The sequence below is a fragment of the Geospiza fortis genome, unplaced genomic scaffold (genome assembly GCF_000277835.1).
Source record: "Geospiza fortis unplaced genomic scaffold, GeoFor_1.0 scaffold192, whole genome shotgun sequence".
NCBI lineage: Eukaryota > Metazoa > Chordata > Aves > Passeriformes > Thraupidae > Geospiza > Geospiza fortis.
In genome coordinates, this window is record NW_005054315.1 from 4,369,114 (window position 1) to 4,391,764 (window position 22,651).

A 22,651-nucleotide genomic window follows, 5' to 3' on the forward strand; every position below is an offset into this window, starting at 1 on the left:
AGGGTGGCGGTCGCACCGTGCGAAGGAGGAGGTGGAAGTGCTGCCCTCGGTGCGGGGCACCGGGCGCTGGTGAGGGCCGCGTCAGGGTGCAGGTCTGGTTAGCGTGAGAGATGAAGGCTCCTTCCTCTCTCACGCCGTCTAGTTCCCAGAGCTGCCAGGCTTTTAGAACACTTGTTGTCAAAGGAACTTGTGTTCAGGTGTCACTCTTCCCAGCGCTCCTGTGGCGTCTCGCGTATTTCAGGTAATAAGCCGAATCTCGTCTGTTGACGAGTTACTTCTGTGTAATGGCAAAGCTGTCAGCTTTATGTTCTGAGGACATTGAGCGCATCCACACGACCGTGCTGGAGCGTAGTTCCCATGCCTGTCGGTAGTAGTGGAAAACTCGGGGCTCAGGAGGAGTCAGGTCTGGGGTGCCCATGGGCACGTTCATGGGGGATGTCCACGGGCGCCGCATCCTTCCCGGCACCCCGGCGGGGCTGCCGGGACCCTCACCCCCTGCAGAATCACACACTGGGTATGGTTTTCTTCGAGTTTTGGAGGGCAAATCTCTGTGACATCTGTAAATCCAGTAGCAAGCTAGTTTCTTGCTTAGACTGCTAGTCTCGTTTTGCAGAGGTTTATGCAGAGTGATGCATGTAGTTTGAGATTTAGCTTTTTGGTAAGGGATGGTGTTAGGCAGTTTTGGTCAAAAATATGTGGTAAATTTAAAAGATTACTATTTTTAAAAGTTTTTTTCTGAAAGAAATAATAATTTTTAAATGTTACACAGTCTCAGGCTATGGTTTTTTTCATGCTGTTTTTGATGGGCAGGACAACTTTATATAAACCAAAATATTTGATTAAATCATAGAATCTTAGAATGGTTTGGGTTGGAAGTGATCTCAAAAAGATTGGTTCCAGCCCTCTTGCTCTGGGCAGGGACAATTTTCACTAGACCATGTCCCTCAGAGCCCCATCAAATTTAACGAATGTGGAGAAATCTAGACACATTAGTTATCACACCAACCTGTAAAAATGGGGTTGAGGGAAGGAATGAGGTGTGAGTTGGGTGATATTTAGGTGATATCAATTAGGTGATCAACTAGGTGATGTTTTTTTTCTTTTAGAAGTAGTAAGAAGGCGGATATCGTGTGGTCAGTCTTGTGGACTTTGTCTCTCTGCTATTGTCTAACAAATAAGCAGAGGAATTGACACCCGATGTCCGTGGAAAATTTCAGAGGGAAAAACGTGGCTACTGCTTTTCTATTAAGACAATGCTTCAGTTGCTGTCAGGTGGAATAGGTTTACACAGTGATCCTTGTGTAAGGAGGAGAGGTGGTGTCCTGAATGAGTGCTCGCTGCTTGGTAGGCAGCAGCAATTTACACACTGAGACAAGCTACTTCTATTTCTTTATTCTAGTTTGTGCAAAGTGGGGTGCTAGGTTATCACCACAAAATGCTAGCTGCCCAGTCATCAAAACTACATTTATGGATTTTAGCAAACAAGGAAATCAAGGGTCACGGGCTATTAGTTGCATAGTTTTCTTAATTAGTGTTCTCCCTTCTGTTGGCTAGTGATTCTCTCGTTTGTCATGCTAATTTTAAGTTCACATTCGCGGCTTTTCTCTTCTTTTGGGTTGGTGGGTTTCTTGAGTTGGTGGTCTGTGAGTCGGTGGTCACAATCTCGTCCTGCTACAATTTCCTTGGAGCTGAGTCAGTTGATTTCAGCATAGTTGCTGAATTGGCTTTGTTAGTTTCTTCCTTATATTGGATGTTCTGCCAAATGTCCTTGTGGCTTGTAAATTTTGCATTTTTTGTGTCCACTCATTAGCACATCCTTGTCCCCAGGCTTTGTTAACCTCCTCCAGGTCTGAGATCATCGAGGCATGTCAAGCCCTAAGCCTTAACAAGGCAATTCTGCTGACAAAATGATTTATTTTTCTAACATCTGGACATCAGAAGGAAATAAATTTATTCCTGTGAGGGTTTTTTGTTTGGACAGTTACAAATGGCAGTGCAGAGGTTGGGATTTAGGCTGATGACATGAATGTGAAAGACTTCCCTTCTGCAGTCACGCTGAGCCTCTTGCACTGGCTTTTGGTGTGGAGGCTGAGTGGTTTGTGTTAGAGGAATTGTCTTATCCTAGTGGCAATAGAGGTGCTTTGAGATCAGACTGAGTACCTGGAGTTCTTAGATGTGCTGCAGCCACTCTGTCTCAGATGCACTTGTCTTTAAATGGACAGGAAACTGACAGTTCTCAGTGTTTCTCAGCTCTTTTTAACAGTAATTTTCCTCTGGTAGACTGCCTTGAGAAATTTTGTTTTCTGATGTGCTTTGAATGTACTTTTTTTAATAGCCCAAAGATGTCATATTTTCTCTAAACTGTCCACTTTGCATATGCATTTTCCCTCATCTTAGTCTAAAATAGAATTATCTAATTAGAGGAATCTAAAATGAGAGTTGGTGCAGTGCAATCTGTAAGCCCATACAAGGAAGTCCTGTTCAAGAAGAGGATGAGTATATGCTGTGAGGAATATCCATATCCTTCTAGCTACAAGAATTCTGAAACTTGTTATGCATACTTATTAGAAAAGGTGTTGCTTTAACGGGCTTTTAAGTGTTCAATTAAAAAATTTCCTACTGTTGACCGTGTGCATGTTCACAGGAAACAGCAATGGTTTCCAATTCCATGTAGATTGGAAATCTAAGAGAAAGAATAGCATGGAGCTGTCACCATTTCTACTTTTGATACGTAGTGTTTGTTTAAAAATACAGTTCATTTGTGTGGATCAAGATATTTCCTTTTAACCTTATGTATTTTAGTGTGTTCACTGCCTTGATGTCTTGGTTCTAGATTGCTAGCTGATGTTTGAAAAGGAATGTACACCTTTCGATATTTCTAATGAAATAGATACAATGCTGTCTCAGAGTTCTGGTGCATATAATGAGTGCAGATAATTTTTTAGTTGACATTAATAGCAATTTCAGTTCCAGCTCCTCAGAATGAATTCCATTTGGTAATGGATACCTTCCTCTGATTATGCTTTCTATTTTGAATTCTGATGCTTAGATTTTTTTAATACGTTTTCCTATTTTCTAAGAGCAAACCAACTGTGATCTATTTTCTCCCTACAGTTTTCAGTTTACCTTTTCAGTTGGAGTTGTCTACTTTATTTCATTCATGTTTCATAAGGTTTTTTTCCTTTTTTTTCTTTTTTTTTTTAAGCCTTCAAATTGTTCTGTAAAGTAAATTTAAATTTTTCCTCAAATCATGGACGAAAGCTCATTTGACAGGTCTTTTTTTTCAGACTTTGACTTTTCTTCTTCATTGCATGTGAAATCATAAGGAATGAGTTTTAGTTTTCTAGTAGAATTTTTATTGCCATTGTTAACTGATATTTTAAAATTATTTTTTTCTAGCAAAATGTTGGCTGTCGAACTTTGTCCTTGTCTGCACATGTTGGATTTGATAGCTTACCTGACCAACTGATCAGGAAATCCATCAAGCATGGCTTCTGCTTCAACATTCTTTGCATTGGTGAGTAGTATCTGGGTGCCTAAAGGCTTTAGTGGCATACCCATCTTAGGAAGTGACTGAAATTTAAATCCAGTTGTGGTGTTAAACAGTTTCTTTAATGTCAAGCATGAACTGTAATTCCACCCCTTGTCCCAGCTTTGTTTATTTGGGATTGTATGTAGCATTTTTGTAAGCAATGTCAAGAACCAAAAAATGTTGAAAATGAATGCCAGTCATTTATTCATTTATAAGCAGCCTTTTGATTTTTTTGAGTAAAAAGGGCTTACACCTGTAACAAAGAGCTTCAGATTAAAAAAATTCTAAAATTCCAAGGTGGTATTACTGAATTGTTTCTATACTTATCAAATGTTTTGCTCTAATATTTTACCCTTATTCTTAAAAGGCATTTGTTGAATCTCTGGTTTCAAAGCTAGCTACTTAACTTTTAAAAATATGTAGGAAATTAATTCAGACTTTTAAAGAAACCAAAGTGTCATGACACTGTTCTGCTCATTACTCATTAACCGATAATTTACCCTTATATGTAGGATGAAAAAATAATGAAAACATATTTAGTTTTCACTAAAAGAATGCACAAATGCACAGTTTTGCTCGGAGAAATCAGTTGAGTTTTTGTGTACACTTTCTGAGATTATTATATATTTATTTGATGTGAAAAATGTCTTCTCCAACCCTTCTGTTTAACTTTAGGGGAAACTGGAATTGGGAAATCAGCCTTGGTCAGCAGTTTGTTTAACACTGATTTTGAGGACTCTCCATCAACACATTTTCTGTCAAGTGTGCGACTTAGAGCCCAGACTTTTGAACTCCAGGAAAGTAATGTTCTTTTGAAGCTGACAGTTGTAAAAACAGTGGGGTTTGGTGACCAGATGAACAAAGCAGATAGGTAAGTGCCCTCTTGTCACTGTTATGCTGAAGTTTTGGTCTTAAGTGCAAGCTGATTTTTCTTTGGGCTTCTGTAGAAAGTGGTTGTCTTACATGTATTCCAAGTGGATGGTTAACTGTTTTCCCTGTGTGCCAAAGTAAACGTATTGTTCTTCTCATGTAAGAAATTATTTTATAATTTTGATGAACTCTGCCCTTTTCTTTATGAAATCTTTTCTTTCTTAATCTTTTATAAATGTGTGTACATGCAGTAGTTTCCTTTGGGGTGGAGAAAAGCAGGGAGTTCAATGGGTGGGTTTTTAAACAACCGAGCAGATTATAAAGTACTGTAGTTTATATAGATTAGATCTACACGGTTTTTAACAATTTCATTGTAACTTGTTGAAGACCTTAAACTGGAAGTTTAATCATGTGAATTACCGAAGGCCTTTGTTTTTTGTGTCAGTCAGCTTAGTCAGAAGATGTAGAAGCAGCCCACTGGTTTTTCAGAACTTTTTTTGAGTCTCTGCTTTCGTGAATTTTTTACAGGACTGAACTGTCTCAGCAGATTTTGTTTCTTTCAAGGTAACCGTAAAGGATTTATGTGATCTGAGTACCTAAATGGTGGTACTCATATAATAAAAGGTTAGAGAGTCACGTTAAGATTATCATGACAGCTGTAGTTTATGATATGACTGGATAATAGCTGCTGCTGGTGAATTGGGTGAAGGAGATGGAAGTAGATGCTAGTATAGCTGTTAGAGGTTTTGATGTGTGGTACAGGAGGGACCTTCTTGTTCTTTTGATTTTGTGTGTAACACCTGCTTCTGGATTTCAATAGCATTTGATCTGGTTTGTAAAATTTGTGTGGCAGAAGAAATGTAAGGGTGCGCTGTTTCTACATCTAGCAAAACTTTCTTTTTGAAAGCACATTAGAATCTGGTTTTAGGTAGGATAAAGTATACTTAAAAGTGTACTTACTATAAATCAGATTTTTATTCTCTAACATTTCTCATTTTAATTTTTGGCTATTGTTTAAGAGCCCTCTTGTGTACAGTACTTCAGAAGATAAAAGTTCATCCTGTTTCTTGGTACTATTAGTTGCATGTTCTTTCTTTTCTTGTATTGTACCTAAGAGGTGGTTGTATCTTCCTTATATTTAAGAGTTCTGCATTTGCACAGCTTAATTGCAAAAATTTAAAAACATCACTTGGGAAGTTTGGTTATAATCATAATTAACTTTATATCACTTTTTTCACTAATGGTAGCTAGGAAACATTTTGTTTGTATTAGATGTACAATTCTTTTTTGAGTAGTTTTTCAGAAATTAGGATTACTCTGTACACATAATTTTCTGCCCTACTTGAGCAGCCTTTTGACATGTAAAGCAAAAATCTGCAGAACAATACAAGAGAATTCCCTTCTTAGTTTGTCTCTCTTTAGGAGTAGCTAATATCTGGTTGTTAAATTTTATTTCCTACAGCTATCAGCCAATAGTGGATTATGTAGATGCACAATTTGAAGCCTATCTCGAGGAAGAACTGAAAGTTATACGTTCTTTATTTAGCTACCATGATACTCGCATCCATGTCTGCCTCTATTTCATTTCACCTACAGGCCGTTCTCTAAAAACCATAGATTTGTTAACTATGAGAAGCCTAGACAGTAAGGTAAGACTTGGAAACAGTTCCAAGAATTTGTCTTACTTTCTAAAGCATCTTGTAGCTTTTAGGTCCACTACCATGTTTCAGTTCTATATCGATGTATTTGGTTTTGTAATGTTTTTTTGGTACTGATATACTTTAAGTTCCAAATAAATGGGCTCTGCAAGTAGCTTGCAGTTCATCAATTGTTTATTTACAAATCAAAAAGAGAGAGATATATGTTGTTAAGAACATTGAAAAAAGAAGCACAACGAAGTAAAAAAAAATACTAAGAAAGTAGAACCACACCAACTTTACTTTTATTAAACCCTAAGCATTGTAGTGACATTGGATAGGGTACCTTCTATAAGTACTTTACTATTTCTAATTAAACTTGTTTCTAGTTTTGGGACTGCTGGAAAGTTGGCACCAAAAAAGCTCTGCAACACTGAAGATCTTCGTTTTAGATAACTGAAGAGGCATGAAGAGCCATGAGCAGAACACTGCCAACATGGCTTTTTCTGTGAAAGGCTGCAGTAGTGTTTTAACATACTGATTTGTTTAGAAAGCTTTGAAATAGCAGCTTCTAGTGAAATTACTTGCATTTTCTGTATCCTTAACTTTCTTCCTGTAATGAGGCTGTGTGAAGCTAAATGTTTAACCTATTTTAAGAAGCCTTGTATTATTTGGATTTAATTTGTTGAAATTAAAATTTGTTGAAAATTTTGAAAACTTAAATGCATTTGCTGTGCCTTTCGCCTTTTTCTTTGTGTTTACTAGAGCCCCTCCCACTAAATTTTCTTCCTGCATTTTCTTGTTTCAGAGAAGTTTTTCCAAGATAGCAAGAATTAAATCATCTGTCTAGTCCACATTTGTGTTTGATAAGCCCATTTGGGATTTTTGTTACTTTGTTTGTGGATGTATTTTGCATTCTGAACTTCTCAATAGCAAGCAAGGGAAGGTATGGTGGTACAAAGGTAGGGGAGAGAACATTTCTGTGTGCTGTGTTGTTGGTTTCTAGGTTGTGCCTGCTCTTTACTGAACTTTCTTTCAAACAGTGTTTCTTTCGAAAGAAAAGGATATAGATCTTCGAATTCCAGCATCCTAAGAAAATACTTCCATCAGGATAAACCAAAAGTAATTCTGCCTTGAGGAATTTTGGCTTCTAGCCACCTACTGCAAAAAATTTTAATTCTGCTTTGGCACAGAGAGAGCATAAACCACATGTAACTCTGTTGTTTTATCCCTTTGCAATGGAATGGATTCTTTCTGATCTTACTACAGAAATATCCATGTACACACAAAAAGAGTTATGTGCTTTAACTGTAGTTTTGTTTCCATCTTGTTGTGGAGCATGTTTGTGGTGCTTTTAGTACTGCATTCTCCTAGTGGCAGTTAAGAACTTGGAATTTCCCAGGATGTGGGAGTCCCTGGGTATATTCACTGAGTACAGGATTCCACAAAGAGAAGATGGTACAGCCACATGCATCCATCAAATGTGTAAATCTATGTGGAAAGCTGTCTTGAGTTTCTTCCTAAATCCACTGCAGTGTACACTGTGTACTTTTGTTACAGTCTGCTGCTACAAAACAATAGCAGATTACACAGCTCAGAGGTACAGAGGGTTCTTGGGATAGATCAGGTTCATCCTGTACTCTGCAGTCCTTGAAGAAAAAAACAGAGTATCTATGGTCAGTTTATTTTTCTCTGTTATGGATTGGATGCCTAGCTAAGAATTTGGACTCTGGCATTTAGACTCTGGAAAATCCTATAGTTTTGCTTAGGATGGCATCACTACAGAACAGCCAGGTTTCATTCACAGACAAAGGGATCTTCTCCTGTGCTCTTTCTTCCTGGAAATAGTGATTATTCAACTAATAGCTCTGCAGTTCTAATTAATTCTCACAGAATTGTATGCATGTTATGGCTTAGTTTGTAAAGTATCCTGGGAATTTAGGTTTTTTCCCTTCAGAAAGAATCTTCAGAAATTTTTATATTGATTCACAGAGATACACTTAAATCAGCCTGCTCTTGGTACCAACAATGATTTCAATTACATGTATTTCTTTTCCTTCTTTGTTGATTATCTAAAGCCACAGTTAATTTTATGCTTTTCAATTTTTATACACTTCTGGTGATTTAATGTCAATGTTGATAGCTGTAATCACAGTTTCTGATGATTTTGTGTTTTATTATTCTTCTTGGTAGACTTTCTCTGCTATTTGTTTTCTGTTTTCTAAGAAATTCTAATTAGTGAGTGCTTGAAAAACGTTCATGTTGAAAAGACAACTTTCATGTTGAAAAAGAGTAGAGGTTAATTGAATTCTGAGGACTCTGTGTTCCATCCATTTTTAGGCCTACATTGGAGAAAACCTACGTTATTGTCCCTCAGCTAATTTGATTGAAGGTGTGAATTACTCCTAGTGTAACAGATTGTTTATACAATTCTAAATGAGTTTAGTTATTAGAAAAATAAATCCCATAATTTTATTTGATTTTAGATATTTTACCCCATATATGCTTAGATCATGTATGCTACACAATTAAGGACTATCATCAGGTAATCTTGGAAGTCATACTTCAGAGCTGGCTTGCTTCTTTTTCTTTGGGACATTTTGCTTAAGACAGAAGTCTTATTTGAAAAATATCCATTTTGAATCTGTTCTTGACATTTAGGCATTTCCATTCAGGCAGAATATTCAGAAGAATAGAAAGTGTGTGTGTTGTTTTGGTTTTTTTTTTCCCTCTCCTTCCTTTTTGCATCTGTGATCAAGGAACTCTGTAGAACACTTCATCTTCTGAAATCCAGAAGAGTTATTTATGTTGTTCTTTCAAAATATTGGAAAATTAATTATTTACATTTTTTTCCATTTGGGTATTCATTATTTCCATTTAGTTCCGAAAAATGTGTATTTTGGGAGTGATGATAGTATTTTTAAGAAAAAATTGGCATATATTGCTTCCAAGTTACTGCCATCACTATTTTAGGAAATAGGGCAGTTTAATAGAACTGAATTCTGTGTTCTGAATAATTAGTGTAAAGAGTGGTAAGCAAGAAGCTTTAGCCTGTGTTACTCCTCTGCTCGTGTCAGATACTGGAGAAACTGTGCTGCAGTGGTGAGGTGAATGGTGAGATGAAGATGTAGCTGAAAGGAGCCCAAGGAAGAGGCTCAGGGTAGGCAGGGTTTGGCAGCCAGCTTCCTTTTCTTTCTGTATTTATACTGCCAGCTTTCATTTAACACCTGAGCCATGTCCCCTGCTGCTATAAACTAAACAATCTATTTTTTTAACAGAGATATAAATACTTAATGGCATTTAGTTAATAAGTAGGCATTGCTTGCATGTGAGTACTTCGCTCTATGAGACCTCCTTCCTTGTTCTTAGAATCAATTACTTTTAAGGGAGTATATTAAATAATTGGTTGCTAGTTAGTTAAATGATGCCCATGAGAATATTTTTCATTGTTTGTGAAAATTTGATATCAATTGATGAAAAGGTTTGGACTGCAAAAGAAGTTTTAAACAGCTAATTAAAAAACAATTCTATTTACAAAAGTTGCCACCTCAAAATTGAAGTCTCACACATTTAATATAATTTATATCATTCATAGGTGAACATTATACCAGTTATAGGCAAAGCAGACAGCATTTCTAAAACTGAGCTGCAAGAGTTCAAGAAGAAAATAATGAGTGAATTAACTAGCAATGGCATCCGAATATACCAGTTTCCTACTGATGATGAAACCGTTTCTGAGATTAATACCATCACAAATGTAAGTAAATGACAAAAATATTGATATTTCAGTTCTAAAACATCATTCTCTAATGCTGATTCATGTCACTGCATTCACCGTTTTCTTTAAGCTTGTAAGTTTGCATGTCACTAGTTTATTCTTCTCCTTAAGAAGCTCTTATGTGTTGGGGTTTTTTTTCCCTACTTATAAATCTTCTGCCCCTCTGCTGTTGATACATGTAACAGAAAAGAGGTTCTCATGCATAAATGGTTTTTCTAATATCTGGTTAATTAATATATAATTACTATTATAGATGGACAGATTGACTTTGCTCTTTTCCTCGACAGATACAATTTTACATCTGGTAGAGAAGATACTTAGGTGCCTTATGTCTACAGCTTTCTACAATAGCAAGTCTTACACCTGCTTTTTTTCTTTTATTTAGTACTTTGTTTTGAAATTAGGACAGATTCTCTCTAGGGATGAAGAGGTCAGATGTGACTCTGGCTTATTTTCAGTTGTCCTTTCCGACTGTGCCAGGGGTAGTTGACAAGCTCTCAGCTAAGGCTGTGGAGCTAGATGGCTTTGCCTTGAGTGCTCTGTATTTGCTGCTCTCTTGCATGTGTTTGTAGGTGCACCTGACCATGCTTGTGTGTGTGTGGGTTTGAAAGTGGGAACAGGAGCCGGGATCCCAGAGCCCATGGCTGTGCATTCCCAACCTCTGTTACCTGGCCAGGGAGTGACAATGTGCAGCTGTCCATCAGTAGCAGGCCCTTTTGCTGTGGGGAAATGTGGTGGTTTGTTACTGACCACTTCCGTGCTCTGCTAGGGATTTATTTTCCAGGTAATGGTGTTTCTTTATTTGGTCAGCTGTTGTGGGTCAGCACGCAGGCAGTGCCCAGCCTGTCTTTGTGCCAAGCCCACAGCAGTAACCACAGCACAGGTTCCAGTGTGTGATTGTCACGTGAGTGTTACTGGGATATGAGCTCTGATTGAATGTGTGTTCTAGAGCAGTTTTCTCTTTGGGGCTGACATTTCCTAGTGCAGCTCAGGCAGTAGTTGGCTACCTTTGCCATTGGGACAGACCTGCTGAATCAGGAGCAACCTGCTGTTCACCAGGTCTTTGCCCCTGTGTCTTATTCTGCAAAGTGCCTTTCCACACAGTCAGCCCCAGTGTGTGCTGGGGCATGGGCTTATTCCTCCTGACATACAGGACTTAACATTGCCCTCATTTCCACTTTGTGAGGTGCCTGTTGGCCCATTTCTCCCACCTGTTGAGGTTCCCCTCAACCCACCCATCTGGATCTATCAACTGCTCCTTCTGCTTCTATTGTAGTTTGAGTTTTTTATCAGTAGATACTGCCTAGCTACTGATCTCCTGGGGGTGGTTTTAAACTGCTTGTTGGCTTTTCCTGAAATGGTGTTTTCCTCCCTAATTTGTTTCTGAGGTGTTTCTGTGTTTTTACGTATGAGTGCTGACAGATAAGACTTAATTGGTACATCTCCTACAGGGTTATTTGCCATTTGCTGTGGTAGGAAGTATGGAGAAGGTGAAAATTGGAAACAAAATGGTGAGAGCTCGTCAATACCCTTGGGGCATTGTAAAAGGTAAAAGAGTTCTTAAAAGTATCTTTATGAGCTTTTGCTGTTGTTGAAGTATAAAATTCACCAATAATACAAGGGGTTGTTTCACTGATGCCAGGCTGATTGTATTTTGGATCAACAGTATAAGGAATTTAGCAATTAATACTTGAGACTTGCACTAACTTGTAATTTCATCCTCACTGATGAATTCTTGGGATCAAGGTATGAGATGGTGTATGTAGTATTTGGGCAGGTTAGGATAGTGGCAGTACTTCTAGCACTACCAAATTTCAAACATTTGTGATTGTCAGTAAAGAGGGTTAAAAAAGAGAGAAATGTTGCGGTCTTCAGCTCAAGCAGGAAATCAGGACAGGTTGAAATATGTTCACCAGTACTTACAGGTCTTCAGTACATCAGTGTGTATATTAAAAATGATAAAGAAGTGTAAGAGGTATAATAAACAACAAGATAACCTTTTCCTAGAAGTATATTTAGTGAACAAAGTAAGTGATGATGTTTAAAACGTATTTTGACTATTTTGATACTTCTGCAAAATAATAAGATCATCTTTTTTACTGATTAGTGGAAAATGAGAACCACTGTGATACAATAAAGCTCCGCAGGATGCTTTGCACAAATATGGAAGACTTGAAGGAGAAGACTCGTGCGTATTATGAGTCGTACAGGCGCTGCAGGCTGGAAAAGTTGGGTTGCAGAGACATTGGCCCTGAGAACAAACCAGTCAGGTAAAGGACTTGGTGTGCAGCACTTGCTTTCAGCATCCATTCACTTCACATCAACCCAATGCAGAGCAGTGTTCATACATAAAACAAGTTTTCTAAGACGGAAAGAATAATTGAAGGATGTAGCTGTTCAGTCAGTTACTTTCATGGAGAAGTATATGGGTTTACATCAGCATTCTTTTTAAAAACATGAAAGCCAGTTACATTTCTGAAATCTTTCTCTTCTATAATACACCTGAGGTTTTAAATTTTTCTCAGGAAGCATGTCTGTTTTCTTTAGGTATCTATGCTTTACAAGCTTTTAAATTATTTTCATTATATATTAGTATTATGTTTTATTTTCTTTCTTAAGGATGTCTGATTATAAATAATAGTTTGGTTGGACTCCAGGTTCAGAAGGAACTGAAGCAAAAACTTTTACAAAATAAGTGGTTACACTGTTGACTTCCCACATTATATGCCGTAATAACAAATGTCTTAGCATTTTCAGGTCAAGAAATTTCTTGTTGGACTACAGGGAGTTAAAAGAGGATTTCAAAGGAAAGATAAGTTATAAAGAAGGTTATAGACACTCAGTTGTTTCATGTAGTAAAACTGTTTTCTGGAAGAAGCATTTAAAATTTTATATCCATTTTGTTTAATCTTTTATTTCCAGTTCTCTTGTCTTCCTCTTCCTTTGGGTTTTTTTTTTTTAATGCATGGGACTGTACTTTTAACTGATCAGAATCCTGCTGGGGAAGAGCTGATGCTTTGTGAATTGTTCAAGCCTTCATGCTTCAGTGAAGGACCATTACTACATAGTTTTGGTGGGAGATATTGACTTAAACCAGACATGAAAACAGGATAAGACTTTGCTTTAAAAACAGTTTCTCACCGTTTGAACCAAGGCACATTTGCAAATTAATTCATTTAGATGATGTTGAGCTGACCTTGAATCAGTGGTCTCTTGACATTTCTCTTTACTTAACAAGAATGTAATACATCCTTTTCATAAAAAGAGAACCAAAGGTGAAAGAGGTTTTAAACCAACTGAAATTAACCATAGAATTTTCATTTGGTTTACATTTAAGAATGTGTGTTAATAGCTGTTAATAGCTGTTGTCGTGTTATCCTTGTCTAGGGAAGATTTTTTTTAGAGATTTGTTCATGGCAATATTGACTCCAGTACCTTCAGCTTTTCTGAAGTTCCATTTCATGGTGTACAGCCATCTCAGGATAAGAGTTAAATTATAAAAACCATCATCCATAGAAGTGTTTTCTTCTACAAACTAAGGAATTATATCTGTAAAACCCCTACACAGTTTATGTTTTGTAAAAAGCCTGAAGTGGCAGGTTCACATCAGAATGTCCCAGTATTTTACACTTCAGAGCTCATTTAGAGGTTGTCTGCTTCTTGGATATACAGAGGAGCTGAGTTCTCTCTGGTGTGTAGATTTTACATATGGCACACTAGATGTCAGTTTTATTGAGAGAGTTTTGGCAAGAAAGTACACTTAGTAATTAGTTTTGGTAAATCAGTTCTATTGAAAATGTCATTGTTTTGGAAGGATGAGATAGATAGATAGATAGATAGATAGATAGATATCCCATAAGAATCTAGAAATATGAACCTTTTCCCAGATTTACTGGAAAGAAAACAGGAAGAGAAAATTAAGACTAGGATAGATGTGGTTGTCCCTCAGTAATGTGGCATAGTGAATGATGCTGAGGTCTGAAAGAGAAGGTGTTTGGTGTTTTGAGAGAGACATTTTATGATACTATAAGAAAGGAAGAGAATTTAGAGGATGTGTATGTAGTGTAATTAGCAGACTAATGTAGCCTTACCCATAAGGTGCTTTATCAAGTTACTGAGGAAAACAATAAAAAGTGTCATCCTCAGCAATGTGATAGAAAATGTCTTTTTACGTAGGGGAAGTTCAGTGCTTCCCAGTTTGCTCGTACATTTAAATAACTTCTAGAATAGAGACTATTCAGTTGTTTTAGGCAAAAATGTGTTATTAAATTGCCATCCTCTTTGTCCTTAAAGATGTTTACAATATATACACGTGAATTCTAAGAGCTGTAGTTTTAGAGTATAATTAATATTGCATAGCAATATATGCCTGAAGATTAAAATTTCATGCTAGTTGTATAAATAATGATCAAAATGCATGTTAAGGATTCATATTTTGTGCCTGTGATGTAGCTGTCTACATATTAAATTTGATAATAACGTAAATTTAGAAAACCTTTGCTAGACTTGAGTAATTGGCTGTTTGTAGCCTTTGAACAATGACACTTGTGTAGCAAATGTGCCATGATTTTTGGCATATTGGGAAGAAACTGCCTGTGAAGTTCCTGTACTACCCTTTTGGATTTAGAAGTAGGACATTAGTTTATTCATCCAAAGTTGTATGCTACTGCAAGGCAAAACCAGTAAATCTTGGATGTCCAGCTGCCTTGTAAGATAGGTTGTGGGCAGGCATCTGTAAAGCCTTTTACTCTTACATGTGTGTAAAACACTTAGACTTTTACACATGTGTAAAAACATGCTGACAAGTTTTACTTTTTTATGGGAGATATGGAAAGAGATGGTTTCAGCATACAGCAGAAAAATATATTTGCAATTTTGTTACTGAGTCTGAGAAGGGAAAACATAGGTAGTCTGAAGTGACTGTCTTGTGTACACTTTAAAATCACCTATTCCCAAATCCTGTAATTTTGGTGAAGCTATTTCATAATAACTTTTTAATTTGTTAGTTTGCAATTACATTCTAAGAATGAAGTAATGAAGTCAATGGATAGCAGAGTATTTAGAGTGTGGTTTATGTATTTTATGCAGTATCTGCTGCATATAAAATTCAGAAGTGAATTTTTTATAATTTTATTATTTTTTGCTACTTAAAATTGGTATTTGCTTTTCTTTGTTGTTGAAAAGTAAAGATAAACTTTTTTGTGTGTGTGCAGATGGTCTGGTCCTGCTTTTTCAATAGTGCAGTTATGTCCATTAGGAACATGAATTCCAGTTTCAGGTCATTCTCAGCAAGAGATAATTGCTGAGATGTTTTGAATGGTAAAATTTGGAATAGTTGAAAACAGAAATCTAGACATGAAGAGTGCTTCCACAAAAACATACTTCTTAATGTACACACATATCTAGTTAGCCCAGGTGTTTGCAAGGAAGGAGAGGGTTGCTAGTGTTTTGAAGTCGGACATTTTGTTAAGTCTATTTTTCAGTTTAAGTTGTTGCTTATGGGCACATTTTTGTTTTGAAAGGAGAAAACTGATAGACCAGGGTCTGTTGAAAAAAGCTGAGGATTGATATTCAGGCTGTACGCTTGTGTGTTTAGATTTGCTGATGTTAATCATTCTCTGAGTTAGTTGTTCTTCTGTCATCATAATTACAGTTTGTTCTCCATTATAATTGTAATTAAACATTATTGTAACAGAAGCATCTTGGTTTCTCAGTATGTGGAGAATCATTCCTTGCTTTTTTCTTCCCCAAAACTGGGATATTCAGACCTTGCAGTTCTTGAGTTGTTTATTTTTCAGTCTGTTTAGAAGATGATGGCAGAAAACCAGGAAGGATTCAGTGACATGAAGAAGTTTATATGTAGAGGAAGGTTGGTGTGACTCTTGTCATGTCTGAGAAAAGAAACCTAACATTTGAAAGTCTTAGACCTTTTCCTTAAGAAGTCCTTGGCAATGGAGTTCATCTGACCAACTGCAGATCTTTGCATTTGAGCTAAATATTTTAACCATCTTCGAATGAGGTTGGACCATACCCAAAATACCTGGCTTTCTTGCCTCTACTGAAAAATTGATAATTCTTTAGGTCTACCACATCCTTATTATTCCTCAATATCAGCTGGGCTAGTCAACTGAGTCAAAGCACAGTGCTAGAAATACCTGACACTAGTTAATTTTTTTTTTTTTTAGTTTTTCTGATATACCTTAATTAATAGTCAAATGTTCTGCAAAAAGTTACAAGTGTTACATTCAAATTTGAAAGCTTTTAAAAGTGTAATTGAATAAACTTTAAATACCTGTGTTGTTCAAAGTGCACATTGTGTTCCGCTGAGAGTTAAATTCACTTCACTGTCTATTTATGAACATAATGTGTCTGATTTGCAATTTTAGGCTTCCATGCTTTCAGTCTCATACAAACAGAAAAAACTCACAGCTATGCTTCTGTAGAAAGGCAGGTGGTAGTGCTTGTATGTATGATTAGTTTTGACTTTCTTTACAATCCCTTACTACAAAACCTCAGTAAGAATACATCATTTAAATAATTAGTTATAACATTTAAATTTTGTAAGTGTCTTTGTACAGAGTATTTTATTCTGGATGTCTAAGCCAGAAAAATGAGTGTACTTGTGAACTTGATTTTCATAATGTGCTAAAAGAGAAGCAGTGAAACCAGTCTTCAGATAAACCAAAAAATATTTTACTATGAGCAGTGGATGAAGTAGTGTTGGAAGGACTGGCTTAAGATGTGGTGAACTGTTTTTCCTTCCTCCCCAAATCTCCTAACACTTAAGAGTGTTTGGGTTATTGTGTTGCTGGTACGCCGCACACAGAAAAAGAAATTTTGGTTTAGTTCTGTCTTGGTGATTCCCAGAACAATTCAGTCCAGGGAGAGGGGGTATTTCATGGAGTCACAGAATGGTTGGGATTGAAAGACCTCAAAGACCATCTAGTTCCAACCCACCTGCCATGGGCAGGAGCACCTTCCACCAGACCAGGTTGCTCAAAGGCCCCATCCAGCCTGGCCTTGAACACTTCCACTTGAACACGTACTGGCATCCACAACCACCTGCACAGTGAATTTAAAAAATACACTTTTATTTCTCCTCTTCTTTTTATGTGTAATAGGATTATTTACTGAGTTCATTGTCTTCAAAGTTAGTATTTTACTAATTTTAACACAAAATTGCTTTTACCTGATAAAGTAACCTAGTTTGGGTCTGAAGATGTCCACATAAAGAAATGAAGGTCTGATTGTAGCATGTTAACTTAGTCTAGCATTTGCTCTAGCAGCTTTATCATTCCCAAAGGCAGCATTTTATCTATCAGAACTGACACTGTGTGCAGAAGCCTGAATAGTGTGAGATTGCTAGCACTTGGAAAACCTGTGCTGTAGCATTATTGTCTAAACTTAGAGATAGTGTGAATTAATACATCTGTGTGAAAACCATGCCCCTGTTTCATGTGGATTTAGGGATTTAGAATTTCAGAGTGACCTAAGTTATTTCACAGCTGATTAAAAGCCCCCAAAACAAGCCCAAACACAAAAGGGTAATTGTTCTGAATTTATTTTGTTGCCACATAGTGCTCGAATAAGATAGGAGGAGTGCTCTGGCCTTGATATCTTATGAACATTGTCTGCATGTGCAATTTCAAGATGTTTCTTCTCTCCTTAGATGATATTTTGAATACAAATAAGAAACTTTAAGATTGAGAAACTGCCCAGTCACCATAAAAGATTGAGAAACTGTCCAATACATTTAAAGATAGAGGAGAGTTGTTTAAGCTTAGTGTTGCTCTAAATAATTAACTCTTTAGATTTTTTGGGTAAGTTTTTCCATTTATAAATGGTTTAAATAGGAACAATAAAAGATAGGACAAAAACATAAGTGTATATTTATATTAAAAGTATAAATCAAAATGAAATACTTAATATACATACCTATTTATTTTACATGAGGGTGGAAGGCATGAGTTACCTGTCAAAGGACAGAAACTCCTGTAAGCTGGGAAGGGCTGACTCAGCAAAACATGTAAAGAACAGCTCCAGAAAAAAGCTATAACATAGATCTGTTCTTAAGCCAAATGTCACAGAAGACAATGCTTTTGAGTTTCCAATAACCATTAAAACAGCTGTGGTCCTCCAGTTGTGCTCTCTGGAATCATGTGACTTAGAGAAGTTTAGGGTAAATATTTTGATGGAAGAACTTGTGTCATTAAGCAGGTTTGCTTTTCAAAGGAAGTTTGGTGTATGAGGTACATCTGGGTACAAGCTCCATTCATATTTCTTGAAAAGCAAACATTTCCCACCAGCCCTGCCTGGCAGTGCTAGTATAGACCCTGAAAATGTCAAACCTCTAGTAGTTTATTCATATGAATAAATTACTAGCATCTTTTAATTTGCCATGACATGCTTTGACATGAAAGAAGTATCTCAGTTTCAAGTTCTTGTTGCTTGGGGGGAAAAAAATTATCTTGTGTACTGAAAAGAGAAGGGAGGCATAGATTTATAAGTAAAGAAATGTTTTATTTACTTGCTGACTTGTTTTTTTGCCAGAGATTTGCTCAATGATCTGATTTACTCCTCCTATATAGTTTCAAATATAAGTATAGGATATATGCAGTTTATTTACTTCTGGAAGAGAGGGTTCAGGAAAAAACAAGCGGTCTTGAGGTTTTGGCTATTGCATGTTGAAAAGTAACCCTGTGCTTTGGATGTTGAACTGTTTAGGAAATTGAATTCATTCTGTATTAATGTAATTCTGCCATATTTAAATATTGACATTAAAAAAAGAGCGCTATATGTTTTGAAGATCCTGTTATTTTCTTCCATTTTCATATAGGAACAATCAATTTTTTGTTACATTAGTGCTCCAGATTAATTGTTTTTGTATGGTCCTACTTGAAGACTGAGGTTTCACAATTTGGAAATTTTGGGAGATTTTTGTGGCAATTTCAGTGTCTTAGTAGTAAGCAACTTAAAGAAGAAGCTTATGCATGCTGGAGTCAGAAAGGTATAAATCAGGTCTTTAGAACATGAGATGCCTAAAGTGTTGTATTTACTTTGAAATGTAAATTGCCCAGGAGCTGTTAGCATAAGTAATTTTACTCAGGGTTGTTTACGTAAATAAAAAAATAGAAAGATAAGATGCTTGCTTCTGTTTAGGTTTCTTGAATTTTTATGTGGGAAGCTGTAGAAATTAATATTTCAGATGAGTATTAATTGTTTAAATAATTTTCTAGATTGTTGGTTTTCCACGCTGAGTAAAGCAGCATGCTGGAGAGTTGCTTACATTTTTGAACTTCAGTCTACAGGAAGTCATTGAGGCAAAGAGGCTGGAGTTCTGCCTTGAAGTGGAAAGAAAAGAAGAGGAGATATGGCAACGATTTGTGCAGAGAGTGAAGGAGAAAGCAGCAATGTTGGAAGAGGCAGAGCAACAGGCAAGCATGCCTGTCTGTCTTGAGTTTGTTTTCTGAGATTTGGAACAGCTAAGTTCTTAACAAAATCACTGCTTGATATTTATAATTTCCTAGTATTTTGAGGACAGTAATGCATTAAATCAAAAGCAGTTTGATTAAACACCAGCAAACAAGAGAATATGTCTTATGAGGAGCAGCTGAGGGAGCTGGGGTTGTTTAGCATGAAGTAAAGAAGGCTCAGGGGAGAGAGACTTCATTGCTCTCTACAACTGCCTGAAAGAAGAAGTGAGTTTGGGGTTTGTCTTTTTTCTCAATTGCTAAGTGACACCATGAGAGGGAATGGACTTAAAGCTGTGTGATGGGAAGTTTAGACTGGATATGAGAAAAACATCTTCACAGAAAGGGTTCTTAAGCATTGGGAACAGGCTGCCCAGGAAAGTGGTGAGTCACCATGCCTGGAGGTATTTAAAATATGTGTAGATGTGGCACCTGGGGACATGGTTGAGGGGTGGACTTGGCAGTGCTGGATTCATGCTTGGACTTGATGATCTTAAAGGTCTTTCCCAGCATACATGATTCTGTGATTCTATAAATGGATCTTGTTTTGGGAAGGCAGGAGCTTATGGTCTAAAGGCATTCGTGGGTAGCTGGTGCACATCTGTAGAGGAGGAGTTGATATGGTGAAGTAAGAGAGTGATTAATATAATGGTTGTGTTTCTTTGTCTTCTCTAGCAATGTGCTGAGAAACACTGGTATGCCATAACAACAGAGTAGGTGCTTTTTATGCGTAGATTGCTCTGTAAAAACCAAGATTTTAGGAAAACGTTTCTCCTGAGGCTTTTCAGAGTGGGCCATGTGCGTTTGCATGACTTCCAGATTTAGTTATTAAATCTAAGCTCAGCCCTCATGCTGAGAGGTTTGAAAGTGTTTATGTCTGGTATTCTCTTGGTTTGTTTCAGTTCTGGTGTCAAAATCTCATCTATTCCCAGCTGCCTTAAGGCTGTTTGAAAATGTGGAATGTATCTTGGCTCTGTTTTTGAAGACTTAGTCCTGTCAAGCTGGACTAGCAAGATAGGATCTTCTCATCTACTTTCTGCCAGACTCTTATCATGGTCACATGTATTTATATTCAAACACTGGTTTAATTGAAATTGGAAACCTGTGTATTTTTATTAATGTTCTTTTCTGTATGTCAGTCCCTCAGCAAATCTGTAGCAGGTTTTTTGAGGTGTTCAGGTGTATGTTTTAAATAAGAAGGCAGCTTAGTATTTGTTTTCTGAATCGGTTAAGACCCCCATGCTACTTGTAGAGAAAAAAAAAAGAGGTTCAGTCCTTCTCAGTGTGAGGCTGTTCAATTGGAAGAATGCTTAGTCATGTTCAAAGCAGGTTCAGCAAGGTCTTACACAGTATCTGTGCTAACCCTTTGATATTTTCCTTGTATGATTTATACCAAGTGGTTTGTGAACTCTACATATTGCAGAATTATGGATATTAGTTTTCTAAGTTCCTGATGTGGGAAAGTGATCATGCAATCACTCCTAAAGAACATTTGTCATATTCTCTTACTGCTGTATTTGTATCTGGAAACTAAAGAAAACTGGAAATTTCTTTTGAACTTCAGATTTCTTTCACATCGTTTAGAGGAGACTTGCAGATGCATCTATAAAATTTGTCAGGTCTGCTGTGTACAGCAGGCATGCTGTTACATTTGTAGACTGAGTTAGTTTCTTCTTTGCAAAAGCAGGATTCTAGGAGAATTTGTGTGGGGGGAAATGGGAGATGGGGAAGGATGAAGTACCTCTTTTGTTGTCACATACAACTTCACAGTAGGTTTGAACTGGTTAAAATGCATCTGGAAACGAAAATGCATTAGTATGTCAAAAAAACCCAGTCAAAGAGCAGAGAAGTAGGTAGCTTCTTGCAGCCCACCAGTAACTCCCCAACCAGACTAACTCTGGTTATATTTAAATCTGATCAATATACACTTCCCCACTATATTCTACTTGAGTCATCTTGATTTAATCTGTCTGTTGATAATTGGTTTACCTCTAAAGGCCTCCTTATTTTGATACAATAAAGATACAGTAAAATGTAGTAGGGAATCTAGTATTCACTTAGTGCCTTCCATGTTTTCTACCTGTACTTTGAGTGTAGTATCCTGGATCATGAGAACAGTCTGATAAAAGTTACTATTTTTTTGTATTGCTGCTTTTTAATCTTAACAGTTTGGGGAAATAACTGCAATTTCTAACGACTATTAACACAAGCTGACATGGGTTTTAGTGTTATTTTGCAGAGGGTTTTTATATTGTGATATCACCACCTTGTGTTGCCAGTTGGAAATGTTGTTTTTTGTGCTTTCTTTAAATAGGTACTGACTGAATTTGAACATCTTACGCTAATGCATCAAGAGGAGGAGCTGAAACTAGGGGAAGAGAAAAAACTTCTAGGAGATGAAAAAGCTCAGTTTGTTGAGAAGAAAGCTGTCTCTGAATCGATTCAGTCACAAGTGTCTGTCTCTAGCCCTGTCAGTTTGAAGACACAAGGATTGCAAAAAGTAAGTCATCAGAGAGCAATGAGAAAGTTCTTCACATTCGCTTTTATAACTCAAATTTCAGTAATCCTTTAAAAAAACCAGATGCTCCTATTCTGTGATAAGAAGACAGAAGTGTATAAAATACCCTCATGCTTGGATTTCCTTTTAGAGTAATTGCTGTATGTTCTATGAGCATTGTTTTGTCTTTCTTTTCTTTTTTCCATGAAAGAAGCAAGATTTTCAACTTGAAGTCCAGTGCTTTCATATCAGAGATGAAGGAGCTATGAATGTTGGAGAGCAGAGCGAGAGGGAGAGTGAGAAGGAGGAGTTAGAGAGAGAAATTCACCCAGGGAATTTCAGTAGTAGTATTTGATTGCAGCACTCAGATTTTGAATGGTAGGGTATGTTAGTAGTTTTATGAAGTAGTCTAACTGCTCTTTGGCCCGTATTAGATGTGTCTTCCTAGTACAGGTTTTTGAGAGAAGACATTGAAAAAATTGGCTGTAAAAACACAAAGTGCAGAATATGACCCAATAAAGATTTCACTTTCTTCCCACCCACACACTTCTTTCTTTCACCACTCTTAAAAGAAAAACTTGAATAAATTGTGAAAATTCAGAAATACTTTGAAAAGTAGTGTCCAGAATAACACTCTCAACTGATTTATATAAAAACGTCGAATTAAATACTCATATATTAAATTAAATTGACTTAAATGTTTTTGTCCTCCAAAACCAGAAGTCAATTAACTTGCTGATTTTCTTTCCTGATAATTTACAAATTTACTGCAGATAACATTTTGTTAATTAATAACTTCCTGCAGTTGAAAACAGATTTCTTGGTTCTGAATTTATTTATAACTGCTATATTCTGAAGAACTTTAGA

The 22,651-nt window shown here is 36.7% G+C and overlaps 1 protein-coding gene across 1 annotated transcript in view; it reads left to right on the plus strand.

Annotated features, from left to right (window-relative positions):
* The window catches only part of SEPTIN10 (septin 10), a 22,382-nt gene extending 239 nt beyond the window's left edge, over positions 1 to 22,143 (plus strand). Inside the window, exons 2-10 of the mRNA XM_014306606.2 lie at positions 3,400 to 3,517; positions 4,208 to 4,403; positions 5,865 to 6,051; positions 9,635 to 9,796; positions 11,269 to 11,365; positions 11,925 to 12,087; positions 19,119 to 19,251; positions 21,602 to 21,787; positions 21,996 to 22,143. Coding sequence (XP_014162081.1) covers positions 3,400 to 3,517; positions 4,208 to 4,403; positions 5,865 to 6,051; positions 9,635 to 9,796; positions 11,269 to 11,365; positions 11,925 to 12,087; positions 19,119 to 19,251; positions 21,602 to 21,787; positions 21,996 to 22,139 — 1,386 coding nt within the window. The 3' untranslated portion in view covers positions 22,140 to 22,143. The remainder of the gene's footprint in view (positions 1 to 3,399; positions 3,518 to 4,207; positions 4,404 to 5,864; positions 6,052 to 9,634; positions 9,797 to 11,268; positions 11,366 to 11,924; positions 12,088 to 19,118; positions 19,252 to 21,601; positions 21,788 to 21,995) is intronic.
* The last annotated feature ends 508 nt before the right edge of the window (positions 22,144 to 22,651 follow it).